The sequence below is a fragment of the Porites lutea genome, chromosome 2, assembly GCF_958299795.1.
Source record: "Porites lutea chromosome 2, jaPorLute2.1, whole genome shotgun sequence".
NCBI lineage: Eukaryota > Metazoa > Cnidaria > Anthozoa > Scleractinia > Poritidae > Porites > Porites lutea.
Window position 1 is genome coordinate 18,407,829 of NC_133202.1, and position 27,926 is coordinate 18,435,754.

General features: G+C 40.4%; 1 protein-coding gene across 1 annotated transcript; it reads right to left on the reverse strand.

Annotated features, from left to right (window-relative positions):
* Positions 1-23,354, reverse strand: LOC140927931 (N-acetylgalactosamine-6-sulfatase-like). The gene is made up of 14 exons (XM_073377637.1): positions 23,208-23,354; positions 22,092-22,215; positions 20,733-20,807; positions 20,476-20,578; positions 19,862-20,005; positions 18,991-19,057; positions 16,565-16,692; positions 15,414-15,550; positions 9,449-9,552; positions 5,929-6,065; positions 4,649-4,748; positions 3,815-3,939; positions 2,677-2,794; positions 1-1,809 (listed from the first exon to the last, which is right to left on the reverse strand). Exons 1-14 carry the CDS (start codon positions 23,313-23,315, stop codon positions 1,723-1,725), a joined length of 1,557 nt encoding a protein of 518 aa, XP_073233738.1. The 5' UTR covers positions 23,316-23,354; the 3' UTR covers positions 1-1,722.
* Between the last annotated feature and the right edge of the window lie 4,572 nt (positions 23,355-27,926).

Consider the following 27,926-nt stretch of genomic DNA (forward strand, 5'->3'; position numbering starts at 1 on the left):
TTTTACTGGTGAAGAGTGAATATCTTTATTATCTGAAGACCTTTAGAAACACAAATTAAAGGGAAATCCTGAGATCTTAGTAATCACTTGAACTTCAGAGACAGCGGGTTAATTCGCATAATAAGTTCTTTTTTAAAAAGGAATCTTTACAGGTTAGTCTCTGATCAAAATTTAGCCCTGCTCTTTGAAGAAATAAACGAAAAATTGGGATCGATTCGATTTTATCTCTCGAGTTAATTAAGTCCCATTAGCTATAGTATTGAGTGAGAGCTACGCAAAAATTACAAACGTAGATTGTAAAGATTCTAACGTGTAAACTTCATGGTTTATTTAGGCCCTTGCCAGTTTCTTTTCGTTTATTCTTATATAATTTTTTTCAAAATCTAACCGTAATATTAAACAGCTCTTTTTGAAAATTATAACATACTAAAAACTTTAAAATTAACACACAGAGAACTGCGTATTTTACTGTGAAATGTAACGCGATACGAGCGCTACCTCAACTCGCCCATTTCCTCTACCAAAGGCTTCATGCACAAAATGTTACCAGATATGCGATTCAGGATATTACGCTTCCTATCTGCAGAACAATCTTAGTAAATCTATTCAACCCCTTTCGCAAAGATATAAAAGATTCCATTTTTTCCCCTCATTTAAAACTTAACTATTAAAAAACATTTTTTGGCGGAAACTAGTCCAAAAAGTATGGGAATGTAATTCCTCTTATTTTCCACCCATATATACTTTAGTTTAGTTAAAACTTTTTTCCATTTGCTATTGATTACTAATATTTTAACTTATCTGAAATATACAGTCAACTGCCTTAGGCATCTGTAAATCATACCATTTATGCAGTTATCTGCAAGTTTCTATTATTATTATAACTCGCGCTAGACCTTAACTCGGAGGAAACTCACAACTATAGTGTTTAACTGCTGGGGGAAAAAGCTGGTCACCGCTCGTCTCACTTCGCTCGCCGTGTTTAGTTTGTTTGCTCTTTCCTTCATTACGGAACCTGGTACATGGGTAAACTACTGCTATCTTTTACGCGGAGAAAAATGTTTTCAAGCCAAGAAAAACTCAAAAAGAAGAATACCGAGTAACCTAAACGAGAATCGAACCGATGACATTTCACAATACCGGCTGCAGGCTTATGCTTTCCCCAGTACCACTGCGATTTCTTGTTTGTTGGCTAGTCTGTGTTTTCTCCTTTCGGTATTCGTTTGGTGGGTTCATGATACAGGGGCACCCAACGTCAATTTTCGGAAAATATCTGTTCGGAAGACGATTTGAGATCTAGAATTTTCGGAACATTTGCTGTAAAATTTCTTGCTTACTTGTCTTTCCTAGGATTTTCGAACATCTGAAAAATGGTATAATTGCCAATTTTTAACGGATGTTTTCCCTAAAAAGGTCACCTAGAATTTTCGGGAGCCTTTTTTCTGGCTGAAATTTTCGAAAAGGTAAGTTTTGATCCCAATAATTTTCGGATCACTAGAATTTCAGCTAGGAAATCCCAAGAGATGAAAAATTTTTAGGGGATAAAAATATGCCTATATTTACCGTTTAAATTCTCTTATTATTCTCGTTGTTTGGCCCTGATGATACTATTTACTAAATGCAATTTAGTCTCGGTAGTAAATAAAGTTCGTGATAGAGCAAGAGAGAAGGTCTGCAAGTAACTGAACCCAAGTTGGCTGTCTGTAGTTCATTGTTTTCCGTTCAATGAGGCCAGTAGCATTTTGTAGGATTTGATGGAGGCGCTTTAAGGCATTCATCAATGTCTTCACATCCAGGGGGTGACCAGTTCTAGAAATAAAAAAATGGGTGTCACGGAGCCTCTCTAATTTTATCAAACCTTTTGAACCTGTTGAGTCGACAGCGAGCACAATTAGGAAACGCTTTTAGTGCCGTTGGTAATCACCCCGCGGGCACAACTTCTAATGGATCCAGCTTTTTCCTACTTAATTATTCCTTTCTCGTCTGCAGAACATGAAGTATAAATAATTGTTACTGAGATGGACAAGTGCTACTTCAACTGTAGCTTTTCACTGCCATCTTAGCGTTACTTAAGATTTTTATTCCGACCCTCTGAGCACCATGTAACTGTGGAATTCTCTCGTTATTCAGGGTTCAAGGCGTGGAAAGAACAATCATATGATTTTGAAGATGGTCTGTACTAGCTAACCGAAAGAACTCGTACCTTCATTTATTCCTTGGGACAACACTGAATTGGCACAAACGATTTGGAAGCGGGTAATAGTCACTATTTCTTAGCTTTGAATGTTTTGTTTTACCGTAACGAATTTTTGTCAAATTTCAAAAATAAAACACTTTAAAAAGACCTATTATGCTTCCAAAATAGTCAGGGCCGGGTTTTTCAAAGCTGGGTTAAGATAACCCAGGGTTAGAGCGAAATTTGAATTTAGATATGAAAGCTTAAAAAGTAAATTCAGTTTAATTCTTTTTGTCAGCAAGTTGATGATTGGATGCTTTTAAAATAACAGAGAAAATTATCCGAGAGAATGTTTTTGAGCGAAAGAAAAAGAAACCCAGGTTAAATTTAACCCTGGGTTAAGGGCTAATCGACCTTCAAACAACTGGGCACAGAATTGTTACAGTAGTCAATAAGTGGTACCCTGAACTTGAAACTCACGGCCTTATGTGGTTACATACCATTACAGCTGGATCACACATGTTTAGCTGAGGTTTTCCCGGTATCAGACTTGACTTGTGTTCAGACACTAGTTCTCTTATTGTAACCATGACTTCCTTGTACTCTGGAGTAGAGGATCTGTTATTGAGAGATTAACAATGCTTTTACTAGCCTCCCACGCAGAGGTGCTTAGGGCATCGACACGCGTTCCCGCGTCCCCACGAAGCCCTAGGTAGGTCTGTGTGGAAGGCTAAATACACACTTCGTACTACTAAGAGCTATCTTTCTTATAAATTAACCACGAGTAACTTTTCTGTCAAAATCGACGCCCAGGTTGTGGCATCCGATACTCAGATTCTAAAGACTAAACAGTGCGCAGAACAAATTTCACCAACGAACTTTCAGATGGACAACCACGAGTTCCTTTTGAGCTATCATACGCTCGTGACATCACTGGCGAAAACCACATCATTTCACCTTGAAGATTACTTCAATCGACGCAAACAGGGACGAGTGCATATTAGTCTGTTTCTGCCTTTTTATAACTGATCTTCAAAACGAAGGTCTTTCCATAAGACTCTTACAATCAGTTAGGGAAGTACATAATGCAAATTGGACTTTAAATCGCTACACAAAATCCTTGGATGTTAACATTCAACTTAAAACTTGCGCCAGTGCATTCTCGTGCTATAGGTAATAACAGTTAAACCTCCCAGCTCAGTCCACAACGATCACCTTTGGGACAGAAGTAACTGAACAGAGAGGTTTACGGTCAAGTCGCCCGAAAGTCATCTCGCCCGAGCGGCGGAATTAATTTACGCTTAACTAGCCAGAAAGCCTAGACAGCAATTTAGAAATCTTTTTTCGTCGTTCTTTAGGCCAGAAAATAGGAATAAGCGTAAAAGGATAGTAACTGTATTGTTGTGGAAGTCTAAGAAGCTTCGGGCGACATAATTTTAAGCGTTGTTCGGGTGAGATGACTTTCGGGTGACTTGATCGTAAACCAACTCAGGTGGATCATTGTAGGGAGGTGGCCGTTCAAGAACGGTGTCGCTAAAAGAGGTTCGACTGTACCAGTTAAACGTTTAGATTGAGACTACGAAAAAAGGTACTTGTGGTCTATAGTATTTAAAAGAAGTAATTTTAGCCTTGTTATACTCGATGGGGTATTTCTCGCCAGGGTCCCGTCCCAGGTGAAACAGAACAGGTGATGAAGTGTAATTCATCTGGTCGTGTGTCGTAACGCCTGCGACATTCTCTCCGCGACAGTAATTTACTCCTCTCTGAAAGATAAAAGCAAGGGTCGATTATTTAAACGATGTGTAACTTAGGCGGCAGTTTAGCAAATCTTTGGACTTCCAGATCTCTTGCATAGTGGGTTATTTTAAGATCATAAGTGCTTTTCCAGTCTACGCCTTATGCTTTCACGAAACTTTTCACCATAAGTAGTGTTAAGATAAAAGCGTTGGGCAAATTAAAAATGCCTTAGAATGCGGTTTTGTTAAACACTGGCTAAACTCCGTTGATATAACTGGCCCAAAGTGTTTCAAAACACACATGGAGATTGTGAAAAACGACAAGATGAGAGCAATGGCAGTTTTTTCGTGTTTAGAAAGTCTCTCTTAAAAAACGTAAAATTTTGAAAGGTTATTCCGACTCTCTGATGAAATTGATTTCATAGGTTTTCCTTCGCGACCTTTCTTTTTGTGACCTAAGCGGTTAGCCGTTGTAAAAGCTCAGTGGCCGATCTCTCGGCTCAGCACTATAGGAACCTACATTTTGGAAGAGTCGGATAAATTCCGAGGCTAAGTTTAAGATTTGCAGCACGAACACAAGCAAGGGGAACTTATGTGACACTGATCCCTCAGTTCACAGTTTAAATACCTGGTAATAGTACCAATCACCTCTACTTATTTGCATTTTCTTTTTTAACTGTTCATGATACATGCACCCTTGTTTTGTACTGTATTACGAGTTTTTTTTAAATCTTACATGGAATTCTTCCCAACCATTTGTCCATGTCCAGTAATGAGCCTTGTACAATCCATATCTAATGGCCATCATCTCGTTACCGCGATAATAAAACACAGGTCTGCAGACAGATACACAACACTAACTTACTTCCCTATGAAATACTGATATGGGTAATCACCCTTTCAGATTGAAGGTAATTAGCCATTTCACTTTAAAGATCGTCGAGAGCGCGCGTGCTCCGCCCTCTTTCTCACGCTCCGCCCTCGCTCTCACACAGGGAGGATATATCCGCGCTGCTCTCACACGTTCGGTTCGCTCGCGTGCTCATCGATTTTTGGAAAGAAAAAGGAAAAAACGTATCCTGTGTACAGGCTAGAGGGTGATAGGTCCTTTGCAGTTGGTCTTTCACTCGGTAAACACCGCGATACTGAAGCGCAATGGACGCTCTGGGATAAGACAAATAAAGAGGTCACTTCATTTAAAATGGTTGTGTTTGTCTTTTCTGGTACGTCCCAGCCTTCCTCTCCACGATGGCCAACTAGCTGCAAAGGGCCTATTTTTAAAACACGACAACACTATCGAAAGAAATGAGAGAGTGAGAGCTGATATCTGAGCTGAGAGAACATAAATGTTGATAATATGGGGGCCTCTCTGTAGATTAACTGAAAATCCACCGCGTCCTATCGTTGAACCTTGTTCTCACCTTTTTCCTGGCATAATACGCGGACAACATATTTCAACCACATATGCGATTTCCTGATGTCTTAACTCTCATCAAGTCCGAAGCTACTTACAAGGAACTCGCAGATAAAGTTCAATAAATGAATTGCGCCAAAAGGGGGTTTGAAAGTTGTCATTTTTACTTGTATTGAAATTATAGCTATCAACTCGGCAACTTATAGCAACTCTAAAATTTGTATCAATTTACAATATAGTTTTACAATTTTGATTTTTCTTTTATGTAAACTGATGCAAAGGAGTATCACTCATTAAAACTGATTTCACTGCTCAGTTTTAAATGAACTCAACTTCAGCAGAAAGGTCATGTCTAAAAACCTCTTTATGGGATTTCCATTTGTTTTGTTTCTTAACTGCACCTACTATAATTAGTATTTTTTATCATCAAATAATTGAAAAGCAGTTTTTACACGACATCTTACAGCTTGCCCATATGCCGTCAAAGTAGATAAAACGGGATAGAGTGACCTAATTCTTGTATAAGAACATATGACAGTTTTAGCCACAAACTAACTGAATTCTAGCCATTGGTGTGACTGTGAATACAAAATATCAAATACCTGTCAGTTATAGTGTGATTAAAAAGAGTAGGGGTAAGATCTATGCCATCAAGCACTACACCCGATGGTGGTTTCGCTCCTGCCAACAAAAGAGCTGTAAAAAACAAGTCCATTTGTGTGCCAAGCTGGTGACTAACCTAAAACAAATGAACAAAAACCCAATTGCGTCAAGACACAAGTACTAAAGCTCAAGCTGAACATTTTTAGGGCAAGATTTTGCTATGGATTAAAACTGTGAACCTCTATGTGCGACCACAGCGATTCAAAATCCCAAATTGTTAGTTAGATAGATAGATAGATAGATAGATAGATAGATAGATAGATAGATAGATAGATAGATAGATAGATAGATAGATAGATAGATAGATAGATAGATAGATAGATAGATAGATAGATAGATAGATAGATAGTTTATTTGTAAAAAGCTTGCAGCTACTAAGCTGAATTGTGTATTTACAATATAATATATAATATAATATAACAGAATCTTACAATAGTGAGTATAATAAAATGATAATGATAAAGTCCTAAATAAACAATAACATCCTATAAATATAAAAAAGTTTAAAACTGTTAAAATATATACAATGTCATCGATCTCATTTACAAAACTCACCGAGCGCTAAAATTCGTTATCAATACATGATCTTACTAAAAAACTATTTTTGAAACGCTCGGTCTTACATTTGGGAATCGCAAAACGCCTTTTGCACCAAAGATTATAACACGACGGCCCTGACGATTGAAGCATGTTATGTAAGCGATGGGCCGGGTCATTAGCAATCGAGAGGAAGGTCTTTTTACATAAGCTAGCGATGTAGTCATTGATAGACATAATATTTGAAAGCTCTAAGGCCTTTCTATAGGCCACTCCCGGGCAAATGATTGATAGTGCCCGTTTCTCTACATTCTCTAGATCTTTCTTAAAATATAATGGCAAGGCGTAGAAAAACTCAGGCGATGCGTAGGTCATGACTGACAAGATGTATAAAAAAAAATTAATTCATGCCTTGCGACATTGGCCCTTTTCAATTGTATTAGGAAATACATACGTTTAGAAGCTATCTTTATGATTTGATCAATGTGCATATTCCATGTAAGGTCGTTGGAGATCGTAACACCTAGTGAATTTGGCGCTTTCACCACATTCTTGCTCTTGATTATTTACTACTATAGGCGCGAGTTGTGGTTTGTTCTTTGCAAATGAAATCCTAAGCTCTTTACATTTTTCACTGTTTAGTTTTACTCTATTCTCAAAAGACCACTGCACGACAGTATCTGCAATCAATTGGGAATTGTTACTGCCTCTTTTCACAACGATCTCGGATGTAGTTGTATCATCAACATACTTCCAGATATTGCCTGCATTATTGATTTCTAGATCGTTGATGAGTACCAAAAACAACCACGGGCCTAGTTTCGTCCCCTGGGGTACCCCGGATGGGACAGATCCCCACTCGGAGTAACATCCCTCTGAGAGTTTGTTACAGTCAAACAACTTCCAAGCTCTGTTGGGTAGCAATAATTTCAGATATTCCATATTTGATTTTAACCTTTTATATTCAACCACTTGATGCAAGGTCTGACCTACTACCAATTCAAATTGAATAAGACGCAACGGAGCATACACTTCGGCGTCGTGGTTGTGGAAGACTAGTAAGAAATGAAATATGGTAAGAGTAAGCTGTTAATTTGTGAAATTATGGGATTTGTCAGGATATTATGAAAAGAGCAACATCCAAGAGGCCTTCTTGCCAGAAACTAGCATTTTGGGACAAATTGTCTCTGAGATATTAGCCCAGTTATGCTCTGATGACTCCATACAAATCCTTCTAAATTTGACTTGGGTCTAAACGTTTAGACCTAATCCATATGAGGTTACTGACGGTGAATAACAAGTCTAACAAAACAAACAGTCAAAAAAGAATTCTCTATTTTTCTTAGTCACATCAGGCTTCAAAAACAGCATAGCAGTCTCATGTACTGATTAAGATATGTAAGGCAGGGTAAGGAGTCAATTACGTTGAGCATGGAATTGGCTAAAACTCAATGCTACGAGTTCGAATATCTTGAGGATAATTATTCACTGACTATCAGCACGTAGGGATGTCGGATTAACACTAGGAAGTTTAATACCAAAGGAACATAGCCTTTACAGAGCTTTAAAACACAGCATCCGCCAACACAAACTTGACTTGAAGTTAAGTAAAACCAGGGTAAAACTAAACAGCCTCTACCAATAATGACAAACTCTCACTTGAACTTCAGATATCTTACGGCTTCCGCCAACTTGAAAACATAGAAGAAAAAATCGACCTTCGTCACACTTGACTAAACACAGTAGTCCAGCTCGTGGGAAAAAACTCAGTTTGTCAAAAGAACTCGCTTGGAACTTGTATACCGTTTGACATAAGGTTCCAGAAAATACTAAACAGGCGAATAGGAGTAGCTTTTCGACACATTTTATGATTTCAGTAACTGATGCAAATCTGCTGACTCATGCTGAAATGTAAATATGCCCTAATTAATATTCATGACTAATCCAAAATGTAGAGAACGTTCGAGAAAGTCACGCGACGCATGAAAGCAATTTTAGTACGTAACAGGGAACAAAGACCAAATGTCTTTGTGCAGCATTTTGTAACTTTAAATTCATAATAAAACAGTTCGAAAGGAGGGCTCACCCGTGAGTGTTTTCAACACTCGAAAAGAAATTTCGTGTCTCTGCGCGGCCACGTAACATCCTCTATTTATTTCTCGAGTAATTAAAGACTAAACTCGAAATGATCTCAAGATATCACGAAGTAGTCCAGTCTCATTTCGTGAAATAGCTGACACAAGCCGAAAAGTCACGAACTTGCACGCCCAATCTTGTCCCGAAACGTAGTGCATCATTTCATAACTACTTTTCATATCCTCAACTACCTTGGGTCGCAGTACCGCAATCGGCTAATCCCTCAACTTAGAATCTCCTCTGATCTGCGGGTTACACAGGTGAGTCGGTTCAAACCTTGGGAAAGTCAAAATATTAATTCTTTCTTCCTCGAAAAAGTTAAAGAATAAATCAAAGAAATCGAAGTGATCTCGAGATATCCCGAATTAATTCGGCTCTCACTTCGTCAAATAGTCGAATAAAAGCGAAAATCTACAAACTTTGTGTGTCCAATCTTGTCAAAAAGAGTCAACTTTGATACATTCCTGAGCATCGCGCTCCGCCGAAGTAATAATATGATGCTTATATTGAATAGACATTTTTTGTCCTTTCATATTGGAAAGTTTAAACCCTGATATTATATTTTGATGTTTGGTAGCTTTATGTACACTGTACTAAGCACCTCAACATAGCCTTGATTGCATTGTTCTTTGCATGTATGAAATCTTGCTTTTCAAGCACATAATTGTCTTGCCCCTTTATTTGGTAGAGCTCCCTTAGGTCATAAGCGACCACCAAAAAAATTTGAGTCTTGACTTTGTGTCAGATATGTTTCCAGTGTTAGTGGCTCCAAAAAAAACATGTTACCTGGCCAGGTTTAATTCGCTCTGGCCACCAAGCTATGGATGGTTCCCTCATTCCACCTTCAAATGTAGTCTCTTTTCCACAAAGAAATGGGCCATTACTTCCACCTTTATGGGAACAAAAGAAATGGTTACATGATTGTAAATGGGTAAATTAAGGCAAACCTGTATATGTGGCTAAATATCATTTAGGCAAAGTTAAACTCGAGCGAGTTGGCCAGCGGTCTTCTCCCATTTCAGTATGTGACCTACGGGGCGGCCCGCGGGGAATTGCAGGGCTCCTTGTGTGCCCTTTTGCTAGTGTTGCTTTGCATTGTAGCTTTACTTGCTGATCGTAGCGGATCATTTTTAGCCTTCTTGCGAATCATTGCGGATTCTTGCTGATCGTAGCGGATCAATGTTTGCCTTCTTGCGAATCATTGCGGATTCTTGGCGTCTTCGCCGTTACTTACTGATCGTAGCGGATCAATGTTTGCCTACTTGCGAATCATTGCGGATTCTTGCCGTCTTCGCCGTTACACACCGTTTTTACTCGCAACATGTCTCTACGTAACACAAACAACAGCCTTGCGGCCGGTTTTTGCCGCTGGATTCACGACTGCCCATCCCAGAAGTTCCTCCTTCTTCTGCGAACGATGTTTGGGAGCCCCTCGCATCTGACTAGCGTTCCGGACGTGCCGTCCTTTGCCTTTTTCGCCGCGCCTGCGTGGTCGCGGCCGTTAAATCAGCGCTCTCAGCCGAACACACTACATCTACAATGAGCGTTCCGGCAGCCTCCAGCGTGGCTGGGGGCGTTCCCACGACGTTCGTTTGCATTCTCAAGCGTTGGATCTGGCTGCGTCTAGTCTTGGTTTCCCACAAATTTCTGCTACCAGCATCGGATCGGTTAACCAATTGCAAGGTAGGCCAAACTTTGTTGTCCCTTCTTTGTGTCAACTTTTTCGCCGCCGGGATCGCCCGTTGCTCCTTCGCCCCGAGCGTCTAAAAAGCCAAATCGGCGTATGGACGATATTGGCGGTTGGCTGGAGGCCTTTTTAGTGTATTGTCTCGTGCTGACGTCATTTTTCCCCACTGCTGGAAGGATCTCTTACTTTATTAGCTGTTGATCTTGCGGAACTGGGGCCAGTTCACCGGCCGCGTGTGGTTAGCGTACGATCGGGCCTCCAGCAAGCATGCAGCCGCAACAAATTTGAGACTGGTAAGCTTTTAATGTCCAAGCGTTCTACCCCTTGCTTTTTAACTCAACTGCATTGCATCATTATTTAGATTAGAAATGCGTATCTCGCAATTACCCTCGCGAACATCGATGTTTTAGTAGCGTCCCTTCAAGTTTAGCCCTGTCGGGCGGGGCTAGGAACTGGTTGGGCGACCCACTGCCAACATCATCGTGAAGGTCCTTGCTGTGTTCTTTCTCTTACTTTCTGCTGTTTTACAATTTGTATGGTGTTATTTAAAAGTGTATTAGGAAGCATATTTAGCGTTATGTCGGCGGCCATATGTAAAAAAAAAAAATGCAACCACCACAACAGTACAATTCGCTTGCAAATTATTGTTCCTTTGCCGCAGTACAGAGCAGAAACTTTGATCTATCGGCGAGGAAACCAGGACACCAATACACTTGGGTTGGCCACGGTGTGAATTGAATTCCAAACTAGATTTCCAAAAAAAAAAAAAAAAAAGGTTTCCACGGTAACAAGCCAAACTGAACAAAACACTCTGGAGAACCATATCGCGCGACATACACAAACTCGTCTGCGAAGTGAGATGCACTGAAAAATGCTCTTGTATCTCGATTTTCGCTCTTATTTTGAAGCTACTGGCCCAAATTGCTTCAATGTTTTCTGCAAAGTACTTCTGCAGTCAATATTTCTAGCCAGGATCATTTCTTGTCGGCCAAAACAGGCAAAAAAATCAGTCAGTTGGAGCGTAGTCGCCACATCGTTGCTAGGCAATCTTGGATACCAAACCAAAAGAAAGAAAGATTTATGACAGAAGCAAAATTGCAGCGGTGCAGCCTGCTGACAATGACATCACGCTGCTGAGCTCAATTGGGACGCTGTCATGACTGTTGCTAGGCAAGTGCGGATACCAAACCAATAGAAAGAAAGAGTTATGACCAAAGCCAAATGACTCTGCTTACGATCCTCGAGTGTTCCGGGCGACATCACTTGACTAAATTATCAATTCTCTTTCGCGAGGGCGCTTTGTGTCTTGCTTTGCTCTAAATAACTTCGTGACCGCTGTCTCCCCATCCCCACACTGTGTGCACAACATGAGTACGGCGCTAGCAGTTTGCAAATGGCCAGGCCTAGCTCTCCATTTGAGAACTGTGAGGGCCCTGCAACGGTGCTTGTAGTATTGGGAATTCAATTAGATTCTATCAATTAAGCTGCCCGCTTGCCAGCAGACAAACTATCGGCCTTGCAGGGCCTGATAAGCTCGTGGCTTCCGCGTAGGTGGTGCAACAGACGCAAACTGGAGTCCCTCTTTGGCCATCTACATTATGCTGCCAAAGTGGTGTGGCCAGGCAGAGCCTTCCTACATTGCATGATCGACCTTTTGTGCTGCTTCCACAAGAAGGATCACCTGATTAGCCTCAACAGGGAGTGTCATCTGGACTTGCTTTGGTAGCATCAGTTCTTGTCACAGTGGAATGGGGTTAGTTGTTGGCTCCTTCCAGGCTTGCTCCCTAAAGCTGATGTGGCAGTTCCTTTGGATGCAGCTGGATCACTGGGCTATGGAATGTTCTTAAAGGGCTTCTGGGTCCCGGGTTCCTTCTCAGCAGCAGCAATCTATCGCTTATAAGGAGCTCTTCCCAGCAGAAATTGCTCCCCACGTTTTTGGTGCCACCACTGGAACTGAAAGCATGTACTCTTTCGCTCTGACCACGATGCTGTCGTCCACATCTCGAATGCTAGGACTTCTAAAGTTCCCTGCTTAATGCGGTTGCTTCGCATTTTGCTGCTCGCAGTGGTACGTCATAGCTTCTCCCAACATGTGCAAGGCGTTACGAATCAGAGTGCTGATGCTCGCTCTCATTGTCGTTGGCAGGAATCCAGGCAGCTGGCGCCAAATACTCAGCCTTGTCCAGCTTCGATGTGGAGTCCTCTCGTCCTGCTTGACTTCCCTGATTTAGAACAGCAGTGTTACTCTTTTCGTACTCGTGGCCTGGCTCCCTTGATTCAGCATTCCTATGCGTCAGCGCAAGCGAAATTCATTTCCTTCTGCTGACAGCTTGGCAACTTGCACCCATCAAGGTCTCCATGCTTAATGGACGAATGGACGCTTTGTCTAATTGTTATATTTCTGGCCAAAACTCTCCAGCATTTGTTGATTAAGGTTAATTTATCAGGCTTTAGAGCTCTCCACATGGATCAGGGGTGCTCGCACCTGCTTGCAGAGTGTTTCCGCCTGCAGAGGGACATTCATGGCATCAAGCGCTGTCAGGGTACTCCTTCGTCCATGCGGCTGCTTATCAGGGATGAGATTAATTGATGCTAGTTATCTCTCAGTCTTTGGATCTCGGCCCTCCAGATCATCAGATGTTCTGGGCAGCTCGTTTCTGGGGTACTTAGGCTTCCTGCGTGCATCTGAGTGCATGGTACCTAACCTATCTAGCTACTCGTCATCCCTCCACTTGAGTGTCCAGGGGCCCATTTCTCGAAAGTCCCGATAATTAACGGGCCCGGTAAGCTGTCTCCGTTTACATTAAAGATCGAGGTTTCAATAGTTTTGCATCTAACACGACAAAACTGTCAGTTAATGAAACAAAATGCAGTAGTTTGCTAGCCAGGACCCACGCTCTTATTCTTTATATTTCGATTTGAATATTTGATTGCGGGCCCGTTAAGTTAACGGGACTTTCGAGAAACGGGCCCCTGGACTTTGCAGTGGATTCTTCATCGGCCGCATCGTCCTTGCGCATACGAATCGAGGGCTCCAAGACAGACCCGTCCCGGAAAGGCTCTTTTCATTCACATTGGCCTTGACAAGCATCCTCTCTATGCAGTGCACGCTATGAGGATATTCCCTGCTTCTAGGGGGTATTCTTCTGGCCCCTTGTTTTTGTTTGCGAATGACAGCCTCCCACCCGCACTATTCTTACAGATTGGCTTAGGCATCATAACTTCAGCTCAGATACCGGGCAATTCCTTCTCCCCTAGCTTTCGTATTGGAGCTGCCACTCGCTGCTCGCAGTGGGATTCTGAATCAATGGGCCATTGGCCCAACAACGCTTATCAGCTTTGAATTAGGACACTGGCTGACTCGTTAGCTGCACTCTCGCAAAAAGTAGCTTCAGCACGTTCCACAGTTCCATGCAGAATCCCTTCACGGCACAGTCCTCACTGCTTCCCGGGGTAGCCTTCTTGGCAGCCATCTGCCCTGGTTCAGGACCTTTTGCCTGTTTCAGCTGGCGGATCAGCTAGATTATTGGAGCGTAGTCGCCACATTGTTGCTAGGCAACCTTGGATACCAAAGCAAAAGAAAGAAAGATTTATGACAGAAGCAAAATTGCAGCGGTGCAGCCTGCTTACAATGACATCACGCTGCTGAGCTCAATTGGGACGCTGTCATGTCGCTGCTTGCTGTGGGATTCTGAATCAATGGGCCATTGGCCCAACAGCGTTTATCAGCTTTGTATTAGGACACTGGCTGACTCGCTAGCTGCATTCTCACAAAAACTAGCTTCAGCTTGTTCCACAGTTCCATGCAGAATCCCGTCACTGCACAATCCTCACTGCTTCCCGGGGTTGTTTGTTTGGCAGCCATCTGTCCTGGTTCAGGACCTTTTACCTCTTTCAGCTTGCGGATCAGCTACAAAATTGTAGGTTAGTGCCTTCGTAATTTGCGCAGCTGTGGGAGTTGTTTGGTGCTTGGGGATTTGTTTGGGTGATCGGAGGTACCAAGTCACCCTGTCGACGGGTCCCTCCGTTCTCCAAGCACCTGGAGACGGGTTTCTTTGGGTGGTTCCCGCTTCCAGGGTTGCCATGGATACCTCCTCTCTGCTTATTGTATTTGGCCCCCCACTAACCTTTAAGGCACCTGCTCCCAAGCTCATCATTAGTGATGAGTTTAAATGTGGCTAAATATCATTTAGGCAAAGTTAAACTCGAGCGAGTTGGCCAGCGGTCTTCTCCCACTTCAGTATGTGACCTACGGGGCGGCCCGCGGGGAATTGCAGGGCTCCTTGTGTGCCCTTTTGCTAGTGTTGCTTTGCATTGTAGCTTTGCTTCCTGATCGTAGCGGATCATTTTTAGCCTTCTTGCGAATCATTGCGGATTCTTGCTGATCGTAGCGGATCAATGTTTGCCTTCTTGCGAATCATTGCGGATTCTTGCTCCCTCTCCTCCCTCCCTGTCTGGTGGTTTGGTAAGTATTTTCTCAGGTAAGTATTCTCTTAGGTAAGTATCTCCACTGAATTTATTCAGTGTGACGGTGCCGGTTAGTGGCTGCTCTTGGGGTGGTTCCCGCTTCCAGGGTTGCCATGGATACCTCCTTTCTGTTTATTGCATTTGGCCCCCCACTAACCTTTTAAGGCACCTGCTCCCAAGCTCATCATTAGCGATGAGTTTAATAAGAAGTTACCCAATGTAAGGTGCATTATGGTCACAAAAAAGTCTTCCGACAAAATTTAACGGCGCTCCTGTGCTAGAATCACGTCTTTGATACTCATTACTTTCTCTTAATTTCCCTCTAAAAGTTGTCTACCTTCCAACTAAAATAACAGACAAGTTAACAAACAGGAAAATTCTAGCATAGTTTTCTTAAGATCCCCTTAAGATCAATTTGATATGTAATAAATAGTTCTTGCTATCATCGTCTTTGCTTGATTTACGGTGTTAATTAAATTAAACCTAGCTGTATTTAAAATGGGTCAAACTGCACTAAGCAGTCAGTTGACCAGTCCCTAAAGGTAACCATCCCTTTAGAAAGGTTTGACTGTAACTCAGTGTTTAAGGTTTTCACACCTCTTGCCGCTGATGCCAAAGCTGCTCCATTGTCTGATGAAAAAAATACAAAGGTATTGTTGGCTATGCCAAGGTCTTTCAGTTTCAGTAGAATCCTTCCAACACTGTCATCTAACTCCCTCACCGCATCTCCATACCTATTAAAGAGAATTTCAATAATCATCATAAAAGTGTATCTGGAATAAGACCCCAAGCCCCCCGGTTTATGCTTGTGAATCAAGGGGAGAATAGTCACTAAGGGCCTTATTTCAAGCACTCCTTCAGTCACATTTAAGTCACTCCTGATCCATATGATTGATTCACAACTACATACATGAAAAATTAAAAGGAGAATGGAGCCTTTCAAACTGGGTTTACATTAACAAGGCACTACTTGGTGAACTGTTGGTACAGTTCCTGCATGGCTGCTAGAGTGTGCATTGGGTCTGGCAGTAATTGGCTTTAGCTGTTGCGGTGTCCCTGCCCAAATTATTTAAGTTATTATTAGTGTATTGTTACGTTCTTATAACTAGTATTGCATATCTTCAGTTTTTTTGTATCATCAGGGCAAAGCTAATAAAATAAAATAAATAGATAATAAAATAGCTGATCTCCAGCTATGCATCTATGAATTAAGCACCATCCATTATCAATAGCTGGCTCCTCCCATTCTCTTTTACTAGCTTCCCTTGCCTTTTCTCTTCTTCCATAATTTTACTATTCTCCACCATCCCCTTTCATAGCTCTTGGAATAGGATGCTTTAAAATCAAAACTATTAGATCTGATGCATACTTCACAACATCTTTGATGATAGAGGAACACCCAGTCTGCACTGCATTCTCTTTGAACTTCCTCATAGCTTTCTTGGTTACATCTGTATTCTTCTGTTAATAACATATGCATTACAGCTGCTTTGCTTTATCTTTAATTTACTTTAAAACTCCGCTTTAATTGATCTCAAGCCTCTTTCACTGTTTTGTCTTGATATCAACTGTGCCGGCAGTACGGTTCCAAAGAGGGTGATTTTCTCTATTCTTCACAATAACTTTGAGAGCTATTTTATCTAACTCAGTACTTGGGAGGCAAAAGAGGGTTTCTTCTTTTTCGCCTTCTTCTTATTATTATTATTACAATTGATCAGCACTGTTACTGTATAATGACTACTACTTACAGTCCTCTTTGGCTAGTACCCAAGAATTGTGCTGATGCATATGCAGGTGCATGGGTGGAGTCTGGGGCCCAATACAAGAAGAATGGCTTCTGAGGTTTTGCTTGGGTTTCAATGAAATCAAGTGCTTGCTACACAGGAAAATACATCAAAATACATTTTATACATCAATGATCATTGTGACAATAATAAGTTGTTCAACTGATCATCAACAGTTCTAAACAGAGATGCGCAAAGTATTTCCTGCTTTGTCAACTTTTCAAAATATCAATAACTGTTACCAGTATTGGAGGGCTAAGTCAACAATTAAATTACTGTCAGTAACAACATGAATAATATTTATGACAACTTCCCAATTCCTATGGGTGCTACAATACTCGTAACAAATCGATGAAACAGGAACCATTTGTCTTGAATTTTCTCCATATTTCTTACATTCACGCTTCACACCTTTGTTCTCACTCAAATGTGCCGCTCTCCTTCCCCAATGTTGAGCTGAGCATATTTTGGAGCCCTGAAATGACTGCAAACCCAAATCAACATTGGAGAGGGAAAAATCACACAAGTGTTTCAAGATTTGTGACGAGGATTGTCTTTGTGTCAGTAGGGCGTGGATGGGTAACGGAACGTATAAAGGGTAATCATTGCCACCTTCAGTGTTAACAAAGTGCGATGAGTATTCTTGTTTTTACTGTTCTAGACGAGAAGTCGGACTAATAACTATATAGCAGGTATGCATACTTTTGAGATGAACGATTTAAATGTACATTACTGCAAAACCACTTCAGTGAAAAGGCTCAGTGTCTATTAGTACATCGGGATTGAACAAGGCCGAGGGGTGCATATTTCAAGACCAAAGGGGAAGAAAAATACTCAAACATATGGGAATGGCGACAATGTTTGGTGATTTTTACAAAGCAGAAAGAATTTTTTGGAGTCATTTTATCACTTGAAACTGATTCAGTATTTACATGGTATTTATATGGTGACATGTTTTTTTCTGCGAGCTTCTGGGAGAGAATGGTAGAGAGTATCACAAATTAGCCCTTGTCTCAAATAACTACACAGAGGTGTCCGACAAAAACGGAACCCTTTCCTTCTTTTTCCATGATCTTAAAAGGTTCTAGGTACAAAAATGAGCTAACTATGTAAAGAAATACATTGTTAAACGAGATCATTCGTTTTAACGAGCTATCTATCTGTTAAGCGCAAAATCTCAACGATTCACCACTGTGTCCTAGCGTAAAGTAATTATAGTACCCTAGACTTTATAAACTATCGGTTCACCATGGTGAACCACTTCAAATAGCATTGTTGAATTTGTTCATGAAGAAAATTTTTCCTTATCTGTATGATCTATGATATTTTCTATCACTTCAAACACTTGTAGATGCAGTAGTTTTTGTTTTTAAGCGCTAAAAAGGCAAAGAATTTCCCGAACACCATGGTGAATTGTGTTACACTCAAGCCGCAGCAAATAATGTCAACAACCTCAGCAATATTTACATAAGATCCTACTAATTTAATTACTCCTCTTGCGGGAAAATAAGACGACTAAGACATTTTCTACAAGGAGAAACGGATTTTAGCCGTTCCTCCGATTTCTGATTGAAGAGACTGAATACTCGCCACCCTACTTTCATCTTCGGATTCTCCCTCTCACCGACAACTCCTTCTCGCAAAAATACGAGTTCATCTTTACTTGTACAAAATATCGGCGTATCTTCCTGGTCAGTATAAAATATCATGATGGCTGTGTTTTTTCAGTTTCCCAGTCAAGAAGCATTAAGAACCCATGCCATGGAACGATCTGCGCAGACAACGGAAAGTGGTTTTAAAACAGACCAGACTGTCTGAACTGTGCACTCTATATTTTACATAATTATGTATTTTAAATGCCTTACTTCCATCTGTCATTGTGTCATACGCGAAAAATAGTTCAACATATTGTTTTTCTTTTTAATTTTACTTAATGTACACCAAGAAACACGTATCTTCCATCAAATGGTCCAAAAAAATTCACTTTGATGTGAACCTGTCATTATTTCCTCTCTTCTGACTACATAAAATACTCATCACAAATCGATGAAACAGGAGCCATTTGTCTTGAATTTTCTCCAAATTTCTAACATTCATGCTTCACACCTTTGTTCTCACTCAAATGTGCTGCTCTCCTTCCCCAATGTTGAGCCGAGCGTATTTTGGAGCCCTGAAATGACTGCAAACCCAAATCAACATTGGAGAGGAAAAAATCACACAAGTGTTTCAAGATTTGTGACGAGGATTGTAGGTTCAAAGTTTTTGCCTGCGTGTAAGTTGTCTGAACCATCATTTCAAGTGATTTAAGAAAAGTTTTTGCTACTGACTAGTTTAATAAAGTATTCAATGAGATACAGGAAAGAATATTGCAAAAATTATGTGATATCTACCTCTGTGTAGATTTGAGTCAGATTAGATTCTCCTGTCTTACGACTTATGGCAAACTGCTGATAATATCTGAAAAATGGAAGAATTTAAGATTAAAGAACAGAGAAATATGCAAGCTAAAAATTTAACGTCAAATACCTTAATATACAAATATGGCACGGCCACCTGCCCCTACCCCTCCCCCTACCCCAGCTTCCTTGGTTTCATAACAAGGCATGTTTACATACAAGGATTGCAGGCAGGTAGTAGACAAGATATTTATGGGAATTTTTGGGTCAACTTAAAATACATCAGACAGTGGAAGCTCTCTTGACAGACACCACTCTCGTATGCGGACACTCAGCTCTACTAACAGCCACCTTCACAAACCCCGTCTCAACCCCCAAACAAACTCTGTATTTTCCCCATAAGCGGACAATTCACATAGGCACAGTGAGTCAAGGACACTTTCTGGGTTTACTTTCAGGCTCACAAAGGCAGATACCTGGAATGAAATCTCATTTGCCTCTGAATCTTGTAATTTACATATATCAACATCATGTAGCTGTTTGTCACAAAGAATTTACATCAGGTTCAGTTTTACACTTCAAAACACCACTTCATCTTTTATGCTTGTGACTGAATTACAACATTGTCAGAAAAACAGTATAACTAAACTCTATCGACCAGTCTTTTCATTTCAAATGTTTATTTGTGGTTGGGCAAGCTCCTGGAAGCGGCCTTTCAATTCCTATGTCCCTAGAAGCCACAAATGAGAACCATTCTGACTGGTTATATTTTACTGGCCAGCACCAGTAATGAACACCTTTAATTTGGCTTGACAAGGGTGTCCGCTTATGAGAGCTTCCACTGTAGATTGTGGGCTCTTATTACCTGCCAATCATCTTGTTGTCTTTGTAAACAGGGATGTTAGGAATGTGAATGTTATCATACGGACCAAAGTGACAGTTAGGGGCACCAAACCATTCATCAAACCCATGCTCCAGAGGCAAAAATTGTGGCTGGTGCCCAAGATGCCTGTTAGTATAATATAAATAGTGAGTAGTGATTTGGGTTCTACCTGTTGAGAATCTATAGAAGGAGTAAAGTATTCTCAAGTTATATGTAACACACACAAGCAAAGTGAGTAGTGACAGCATGGTCTGCTGTATAGACAAGAAAAAGGATGGAACAGTTTTGTTACACAAGTCAACAAATTAAAGTAATATTATGGACAAGATCATACTTGTTTGATAAATCAATTTGCACCCCCTAGAATCTTTCTCACAAAAAACCTTAAGTATGGTCTTCTGAGGATGTGTTATATTATAATAATATTATAATACATTGCATATATATCTTTTTCCAAATACTAGTACTGTACTTTTCTTAATTCTCTAAAACTCTCATAAGAAAGTAAATCTAAGACAAACTAATAAAATGTGGAGAAAAAAATTACATTGACTGATCATACTGTTTTGTAACAATTAACAAACTACTCAGCTCACCATTTGCCCACTATTTTGCTGTAATAACCTTCTGTTTTAAGAATCTTTGGCAGGAGAATTTCACTATCTGCGATTCCACCAACAATGTCCTGAGGAGTATAACCTACAAGGGTGGTAATATTGAATACAGAATTAAAGCTTTCAAAAGAATAAAATAAATTTTTACTATACAATGCACATTCGCATAGCCTGCCTGTTGGAGACCACCAGAAATAAATTAATTATTATACCTTTAGACTAATAAAAGGATCACTTACCATTTCGAGCGTGATCATTGGTTGTGTAAAATCCATTGCGGATTGGAAGACGGCCAGTGAGTATTGAGGCACGTGCTGTCCAAGGAAAACACAAAGCATGAAGAAGTACCACTGACAATAATTTTTTCAGAAAAATTACTTTGGGGGAACAAAGCAGTGATAAAATAATAAATATTGCTGAATTTGCAGAGAAGGTGGTTATAGACTTTCTGTTATTACAATACTGTACTTATTGTTAAGTTAACAAAAATAAAGTATACTTTACAGTTATTTTACAGTGTACACTGCTCAGCTACAAGGGAACTCAGAGTATCCATGCATTTGTGGATTAAATCCTGCATTGTCAGGTCAGACTAGCATTCAACCAAACACAGAAAGCTCTTTATTAGGGTTCTCCTCACCATGGTAACCTGAATCTGAACCTGGTCAGTGAAATGATAACCAGCTAAATGTAACTTAGATCAGGTTAAACTGGATATACAATGCTGGTCAATGGTCTCCTTGTTCACTTATATGTGAGATAACTTGAGGGCTTTTACATGAACTTACATCTCCAGTTGACTTGGTCAACCCACTTAGCTCACATAACTGCTCTTCACAAGCAGAGGTTACAATTTTGTTTTTTGGTAAGTATTTCACTTTTCCACTGAGGGCTGAATGGCTGGATGTGATGTCAGCAAAATTCAAATTGAAAATTATCAATTTCATGAGGTTTAAAAGCAGCTGAAACGGTTCCTCAAGTAATGATCAGACAATATTGTAGCAAAACTCAGTGACAGATGTTTCTGTTGGTTTCCAGCTGCCATGTTGGTGCCCTTCATGAGGGATACCAACATGGCGTCTCCATACAAAGCTCTATAAATTTGGGTAAGACATTCGTCAGTATCTTGCTTATTGGTAAAATTGCACAGACCTGATTCTTGGCAAGGCTGTTTGGATATTCACCTCCTTTCAGTTCCCAGATTTTGGACTTAATCTATTGAATGGTTTTGATCTTTGATGGTGTGACACTAGTGAAAGCCAACAATTCAGTGTGATGGTGCCTATAGTAGTTGCTGCTCACAGAGTATTTTGTCTGCATGTTTATCTTCTGCATTCACTTAATGCCACCTTCCATATATGACACTTTGAAATGTTCCTTTCCGGGATTTTTTGGGGTTGGAGAATTTGTGCCATCAATGCAAGACAACCAGTTGATAATGGACAATCGGCCCCATTTTCCGCCCTTTTTACGACCTCAGCTGAAAATGAATTGACTTTAATAGTTCACCAATAGACCTGGGTTGAAAACAAATTTACCTAAGGAACAAACTAACCTCAGTTAATATATCATGAGAATTTAAAAAACAAAACACTTACAAGGGGAGCAAAGTGGATTTGCACAGTAGAAATCTGGAAAGAGTATTCCTTCTGCTGCCATATTGTCCAGATTGGGTGTCTCTTTTGCTGGGTGGCCAAATATTCCCAAATCACCCCATCCCATCTGGAAAAGATAAAATGAAAAAATAATGGAAAAGTCATTTGGTTCACCTTGTGTCTGGTCCAAAAAGACACCCTTTCAAAACGCTAAATAGTGAAATAGTGAAATTGTATATCCTGTTCAGCTGCATGAAACAGTACTATCAACTTTCTCTAAGACGTGTTAGAGAGGTGTCCGGCTTGTAGAGAGCCGAGGTAATGTGATGCTGGTAATTTTAGGAAACTAATGCTGAACACATTCGCAGTGAAAAGAAGTCTTTTAAACTTGTACAAAACAGCTAAAACTAGAACATTGTAGCAGAAAGAGAAATTATTTTTATATTGTGCAATCAAACGTTCATTACAAGCAAATGTTGATACTCTGCAAACTGGAACAAGCCTACACAATAATAAAAATTTTGCAATTTACTGTCAGACCTGCACTTATATTTTCTCCTTTAGAGGTATTTTTCACTGCATAGAGCACCTCTCAAGCGTCTGTTTATTGTTTAAAAAGTGTCTGCTGTCCGTCTCATAGAGAGTATAGTTATGGTAAAATGACTGAAAACGGCAGGAACCAACATAGTCTTGGAGGGGTGTGCGCAGTGGCAGATCCAGTCCTACAGGTAAGGGGAAGGGGGTCTCAAAAAAATTTTTTTCAGCCCTTTGGGCATCAGTTTGGTCTAAAAATAAGGGGGGCCCTCCCCTGGATCCGCCACTGGTCCATAAAGGGAGAGTTGACTGTACTTGCCCAGGCAGAATAAGGGGGTACCCCCGGACAAGTCGATCACCAAACAACTTTCTGTAAAATTTCACTACTTTGCGTTTTCTGCGCATCACCCTAAAACTTGCAGCTTTAATTACATTAAGGCGCTTTCTCCGCGGTGTCGGTGGATTTTCGCTTGATATTGAGCTACGAGTACGTAAAAAGTTGAAGAAACCGTAGAAGTATATCCCAGCGCAGCAAGCGCAATCAGCTATAAGTTATGTAAAATTTGCCAAAAAAGGTTAGCTTACATCATCCATCAGCATAAAAATAATATTTGGCTTTCTTTCATCTTCAGAAGCGGCTCCTAAAAGAAGAAAAAGTGCCAAAGCACAAATCTTTAAACCCATAAATGCCATTTTCTGGGAGTGAGTATTTCGTGCACTCCCTCACGTGAATACCCAGAGACCGTGGCTGCTTGGTCTGTCTCGGGGCCCGACGGGTCGGGGCTCGTCGGGGCTTACGTCGGAGCTACAATCTTGGACAAAATAAATGGAAAACCTAGAGCCCCCCTCCCCCCTAAATCAATGATGGGAAAATGGCGCGTTTTTGCCCTTCGCGCGCCTTCATCCTTGATTTGGGGGGGATGGGGGTTTGCTGTTCCATTTTATTTTGTCCAAGATTGTCTGAAAGCCTCGACTGGCGTTACTCACAGCGTCATGATAGCAATCATGACAAGAAATCTGCGTTCAAACGCTTCAAAGCTAAATGCTTTCAAAACAAACATGGTCATTTGTCAGTGAACTCATACAAAACAGAAGAATTGCGCTTATTTCATTTATATAAAATAAATAAATAATCCACTTATCAAAGTCTGTATGAAGTGCGGGATGCATTACTCACTAGGAGAGAGTTCTGCTGCGTGGAAGACGAAAAAAGACCTACTTATGCCTGATTCATTGCAATAATTTTAATAAGCTTGAAGGCAGAACCCCACAAAACATATATAGAAATTGCATCGGCTGGTAATTGTAGGAATAATTATAATAAGAAAAAAAAAATAATTTGGCTACAAACAAGACTCGAACCTGCCCAAAAAACCTCAGGTACGCTACTCCTTCTCGCCGATGTTGCACGCTAGACCTCTAGGCAATCCATGGAGAGGCTGTTGCCTTGGCGCTATATTTAAGAACTGTATCGGTGCCTTTATAGATCATTGTTAGCGATATTTTATCTATATAGATTGGTTTTTTTCATTCTAGGAAATCGAACACGATTAATGTTGACAAACATAAGGATTAGCACGATTTACAACAGATTACCGACGGTTTTTATCGGTTTTTCACGATTTTGTCGTGGTACAGTAAAGTAAGAGACAGTGAGTCACTTTTATTTCAGTTGGCTGTTAATCGTGATTAACCGTTGAAAACCGCTGCAAACCATCTTGAATCACACAAAAACCTTTTGTAAACCGTCAGTGAAACGTCGACCGTGTCATTTTAACAAAGTTCGAGTGCGCTACACACAGTTTAAAAGTTTGAATTAGTAACGTTTTAGCCTTTCATCGTTGTTGGTATTTCAGCGAGGTATAAAAAGTCCACAGTCTAGTGACTCCTGAGAAATAACATTAATGGTCCTTTTTACCCTGTGACAGAACTCTTTATATGATTTGCGAGTAATGCCATGTTCAAGAGCGCCTTTTCTAACGTCCCAGACACGATGTGCAAAAATGTTCTCTTAGGGTATAGTAAGTATGGACGTCCTCGGTGACACTTGTGACTGCAGGTCACAGACCAGTGTTTTCAACCGATAAATGTGTTGAAAGATGACTCTCTAATTGACAGTGACCACTATTTCGTGACTTAGACACCTTCGAGACATGTCTGAAAGCCTCGACTGGCGTTACTCACAGCGTCATGATAGCAATCATGACAAGAAATCTGCGTTCAAACGCTTCAAAGCTAAATGCTTTCAAAACAAACATGGTCATTTGTCAGTGAACTCATACAAAACAGAAGAATTGCGCTTATTTCATTTATATAAAATAAATAAATAATCCACTTATCAAAGTCTGTATGAAGTGCGGGATGCATTACTCACTAGGAGAGAGTTCTGCTGCGTGGAAGACGAAAAAAGACCTACTTATGCCTGATTCATTGCAATAATTTTAATAAGCTTGAAGGCAGAACCCCACAAAACATATATAGAAATTGCATCGGCTGGTAATTGTAGGAATAATTATAATAAGAAAAAAAAAATAATTTGGCTACAAACAAGACTCGAACCTGCCCAAAAAACCTCAGGTACGCTACTCCTTCTCGCCGATGTTGCACGCTAGACCTCTAGGCAATCCATGGAGAGGCTGTTGCCTTGGCGCTATATTTAAGAACTGTATCGGTGCCTTTATAGATCATTGTTAGCGATATTTTATCTATATAGATTGGTTTTTTTCATTCTAGGAAATCGAACACGATTAATGTTGACAAACATAAGGATTAGCACGATTTACAACAGATTACCGACGGTTTTTATCGGTTTTTCACGATTTTGTCGTGGTACAGTAAAGTAAGAGACAGTGAGTCACTTTTATTTCAGTTGGCTGTTAATCGTGATTAACCGTTGAAAACCGCTGCAAACCATCTTGAATCACACAAAAACCTTTTGTAAACCGTCAGTGAAACGTCGACCGTGTCATTTTAACAAAGTTCGAGTGCGCTACACACAGTTTAAAAGTTTGAATTAGTAACGTTTTAGCCTTTCATCGTTGTTGGTATTTCAGCGAGGTATAAAAAGTCCACAGTCTAGTGACTCCTGAGAAATAACATTAATGGTCCTTTTTACCCTGTGACAGAACTCTTTATATGATTTGCGAGTAATGCCATGTTCAAGAGCGCCTTTTCTAACGTCCCAGACACGATGTGCAAAAATGTTCTCTTAGGGTATAGTAAGTATGGACGTCCTCGGTGACACTTGTGACTGCAGGTCACAGACCAGTGTTTTCAACCGATAAATGTGTTGAAAGATGACTCTCTAATTGACAGTGACCACTATTTCGTGACTTAGACACCTTCGAGACAATCTTGGACAAAATAAATGGAAAACCTAGACCCCCCCTCCCCCCTAAATCAATGATGGGAAAATGGCGCGTTTTTGCCCTTCGCGCGCCTTCATCCTTGATTTGGGGGGGATGGGGGTTTGCTGTTCCATTTTATTTTGTCCAAGATTGTCTGAAAGCCTCGACTGGCGTTACTCACAGCGTCATGATAGCAATCATGACAAGAAATCTGCGTTCAAACGCTTCAAAGCTAAATGCTTTCAAAACAAACATGGTCATTTGTCAGTGAACTCATACAAAACAGAAGAATTGCGCTTATTTCATTTATATAAAATAAATAAATAATCCACTTATCAAAGTCTGTATGAAGTGCGGGATGCATTACTCACTAGGAGAGAGTTCTGCTGCGTGGAAGACGAAAAAAGACCTACTTATGCCTGATTCATTGCAATAATTTTAATAAGCTTGAAGGCAGAACCCCACAAAACATATATAGAAATTGCATCGGCTGGTAATTGTAGGAATAATTATAATAAGAAAAAAAAAATAATTTGGCTACAAACAAGACTCGAACCTGCCCAAAAAACCTCAGGTACGCTACTCCTTCTCGCCGATGTTGCACGCTAGACCTCTAGGCAATCCATGGAGAGGCTGTTGCCTTGGCGCTATATTTAAGAACTGTATCGGTGCCTTTATAGATCATTGTTAGCGATATTTTATCTATATAGATTGGTTTTTTTCATTCTAGGAAATCGAACACGATTAATGTTGACAAACATAAGGATTAGCACGATTTACAACAGATTACCGACGGTTTTTATCGGTTTTTCACGATTTTGTCGTGGTACAGTAAAGTAAGAGACAGTGAGTCACTTTTATTTCAGTTGGCTGTTAATCGTGATTAACCGTTGAAAACCGCTGCAAACCATCTTGAATCACACAAAAACCTTTTGTAAACCGTCAGTGAAACGTCGACCGTGTCATTTTAACAAAGTTCGAGTGCGCTACACACAGTTTAAAAGTTTGAATTAGTAACGTTTTAGCCTTTCATCGTTGTTGGTATTTCAGCGAGGTATAAAAAGTCCACAGTCTAGTGACTCCTGAGAAATAACATTAATGGTCCTTTTTACCCTGTGACAGAACTCTTTATATGATTTGCGAGTAATGCCATGTTCAAGAGCGCCTTTTCTAACGTCCCAGACACGATGTGCAAAAATGTTCTCTTAGGGTATAGTAAGTATGGACGTCCTCGGTGACACTTGTGACTGCAGGTCACAGACCAGTGTTTTCAACCGATAAATGTGTTGAAAGATGACTCTCTAATTGACAGTGACCACTATTTCGTGACTTAGACACCTTCGAGACATGTCTGAAAGCCTCGACTGGCGTTACTCACAGCGTCATGATAGCAATCATGACAAGAAATCTGCGTTCAAACGCTTCAAAGCTAAATGCTTTCAAAACAAACATGGTCATTTGTCAGTGAACTCATACAAAACAGAAGAATTGCGCTTATTTCATTTATATAAAATAAATAAATAATCCACTTATCAAAGTCTGTATGAAGTGCGGGATGCATTACTCACTAGGAGAGAGTTCTGCTGCGTGGAAGACGAAAAAAGACCTACTTATGCCTGATTCATTGCAATAATTTTAATAAGCTTGAAGGCAGAACCCCACAAAACATATATAGAAATTGCATCGGCTGGTAATTGTAGGAATAATTATAATAAGAAAAAAAAAATAATTTGGCTACAAACAAGACTCGAACCTGCCCAAAAAACCTCAGGTACGCTACTCCTTCTCGCCGATGTTGCACGCTAGACCTCTAGGCAATCCATGGAGAGGCTGTTGCCTTGGCGCTATATTTAAGAACTGTATCGGTGCCTTTATAGATCATTGTTAGCGATATTTTATCTATATAGATTGGTTTTTTTCATTCTAGGAAATCGAACACGATTAATGTTGACAAACA

Excerpts from the sequence above, each read along its gene's own strand:
- LOC140927931 (XM_073377637.1), bottom strand. The coding sequence starts at position 23,315 with ATGGCATTTATGGGTTTAAAGATTTGTGCTTTGGCACTTTTTCTTCTT. Across the intron at positions 20,579-20,732 it reads CAATGATCACGCTCGAAATG|GTTATACTCCTCAGGACATT; the intron begins GTAAGTGATCCT and ends CCACCCTTGTAG. Across the intron at positions 3,940-4,648 it reads ATGGTTGGGAAGAATTCCAT|AGAGGAGTAAATTACTGTCG; the intron begins GTAAGATTTAAA and ends TTTATCTTTCAG.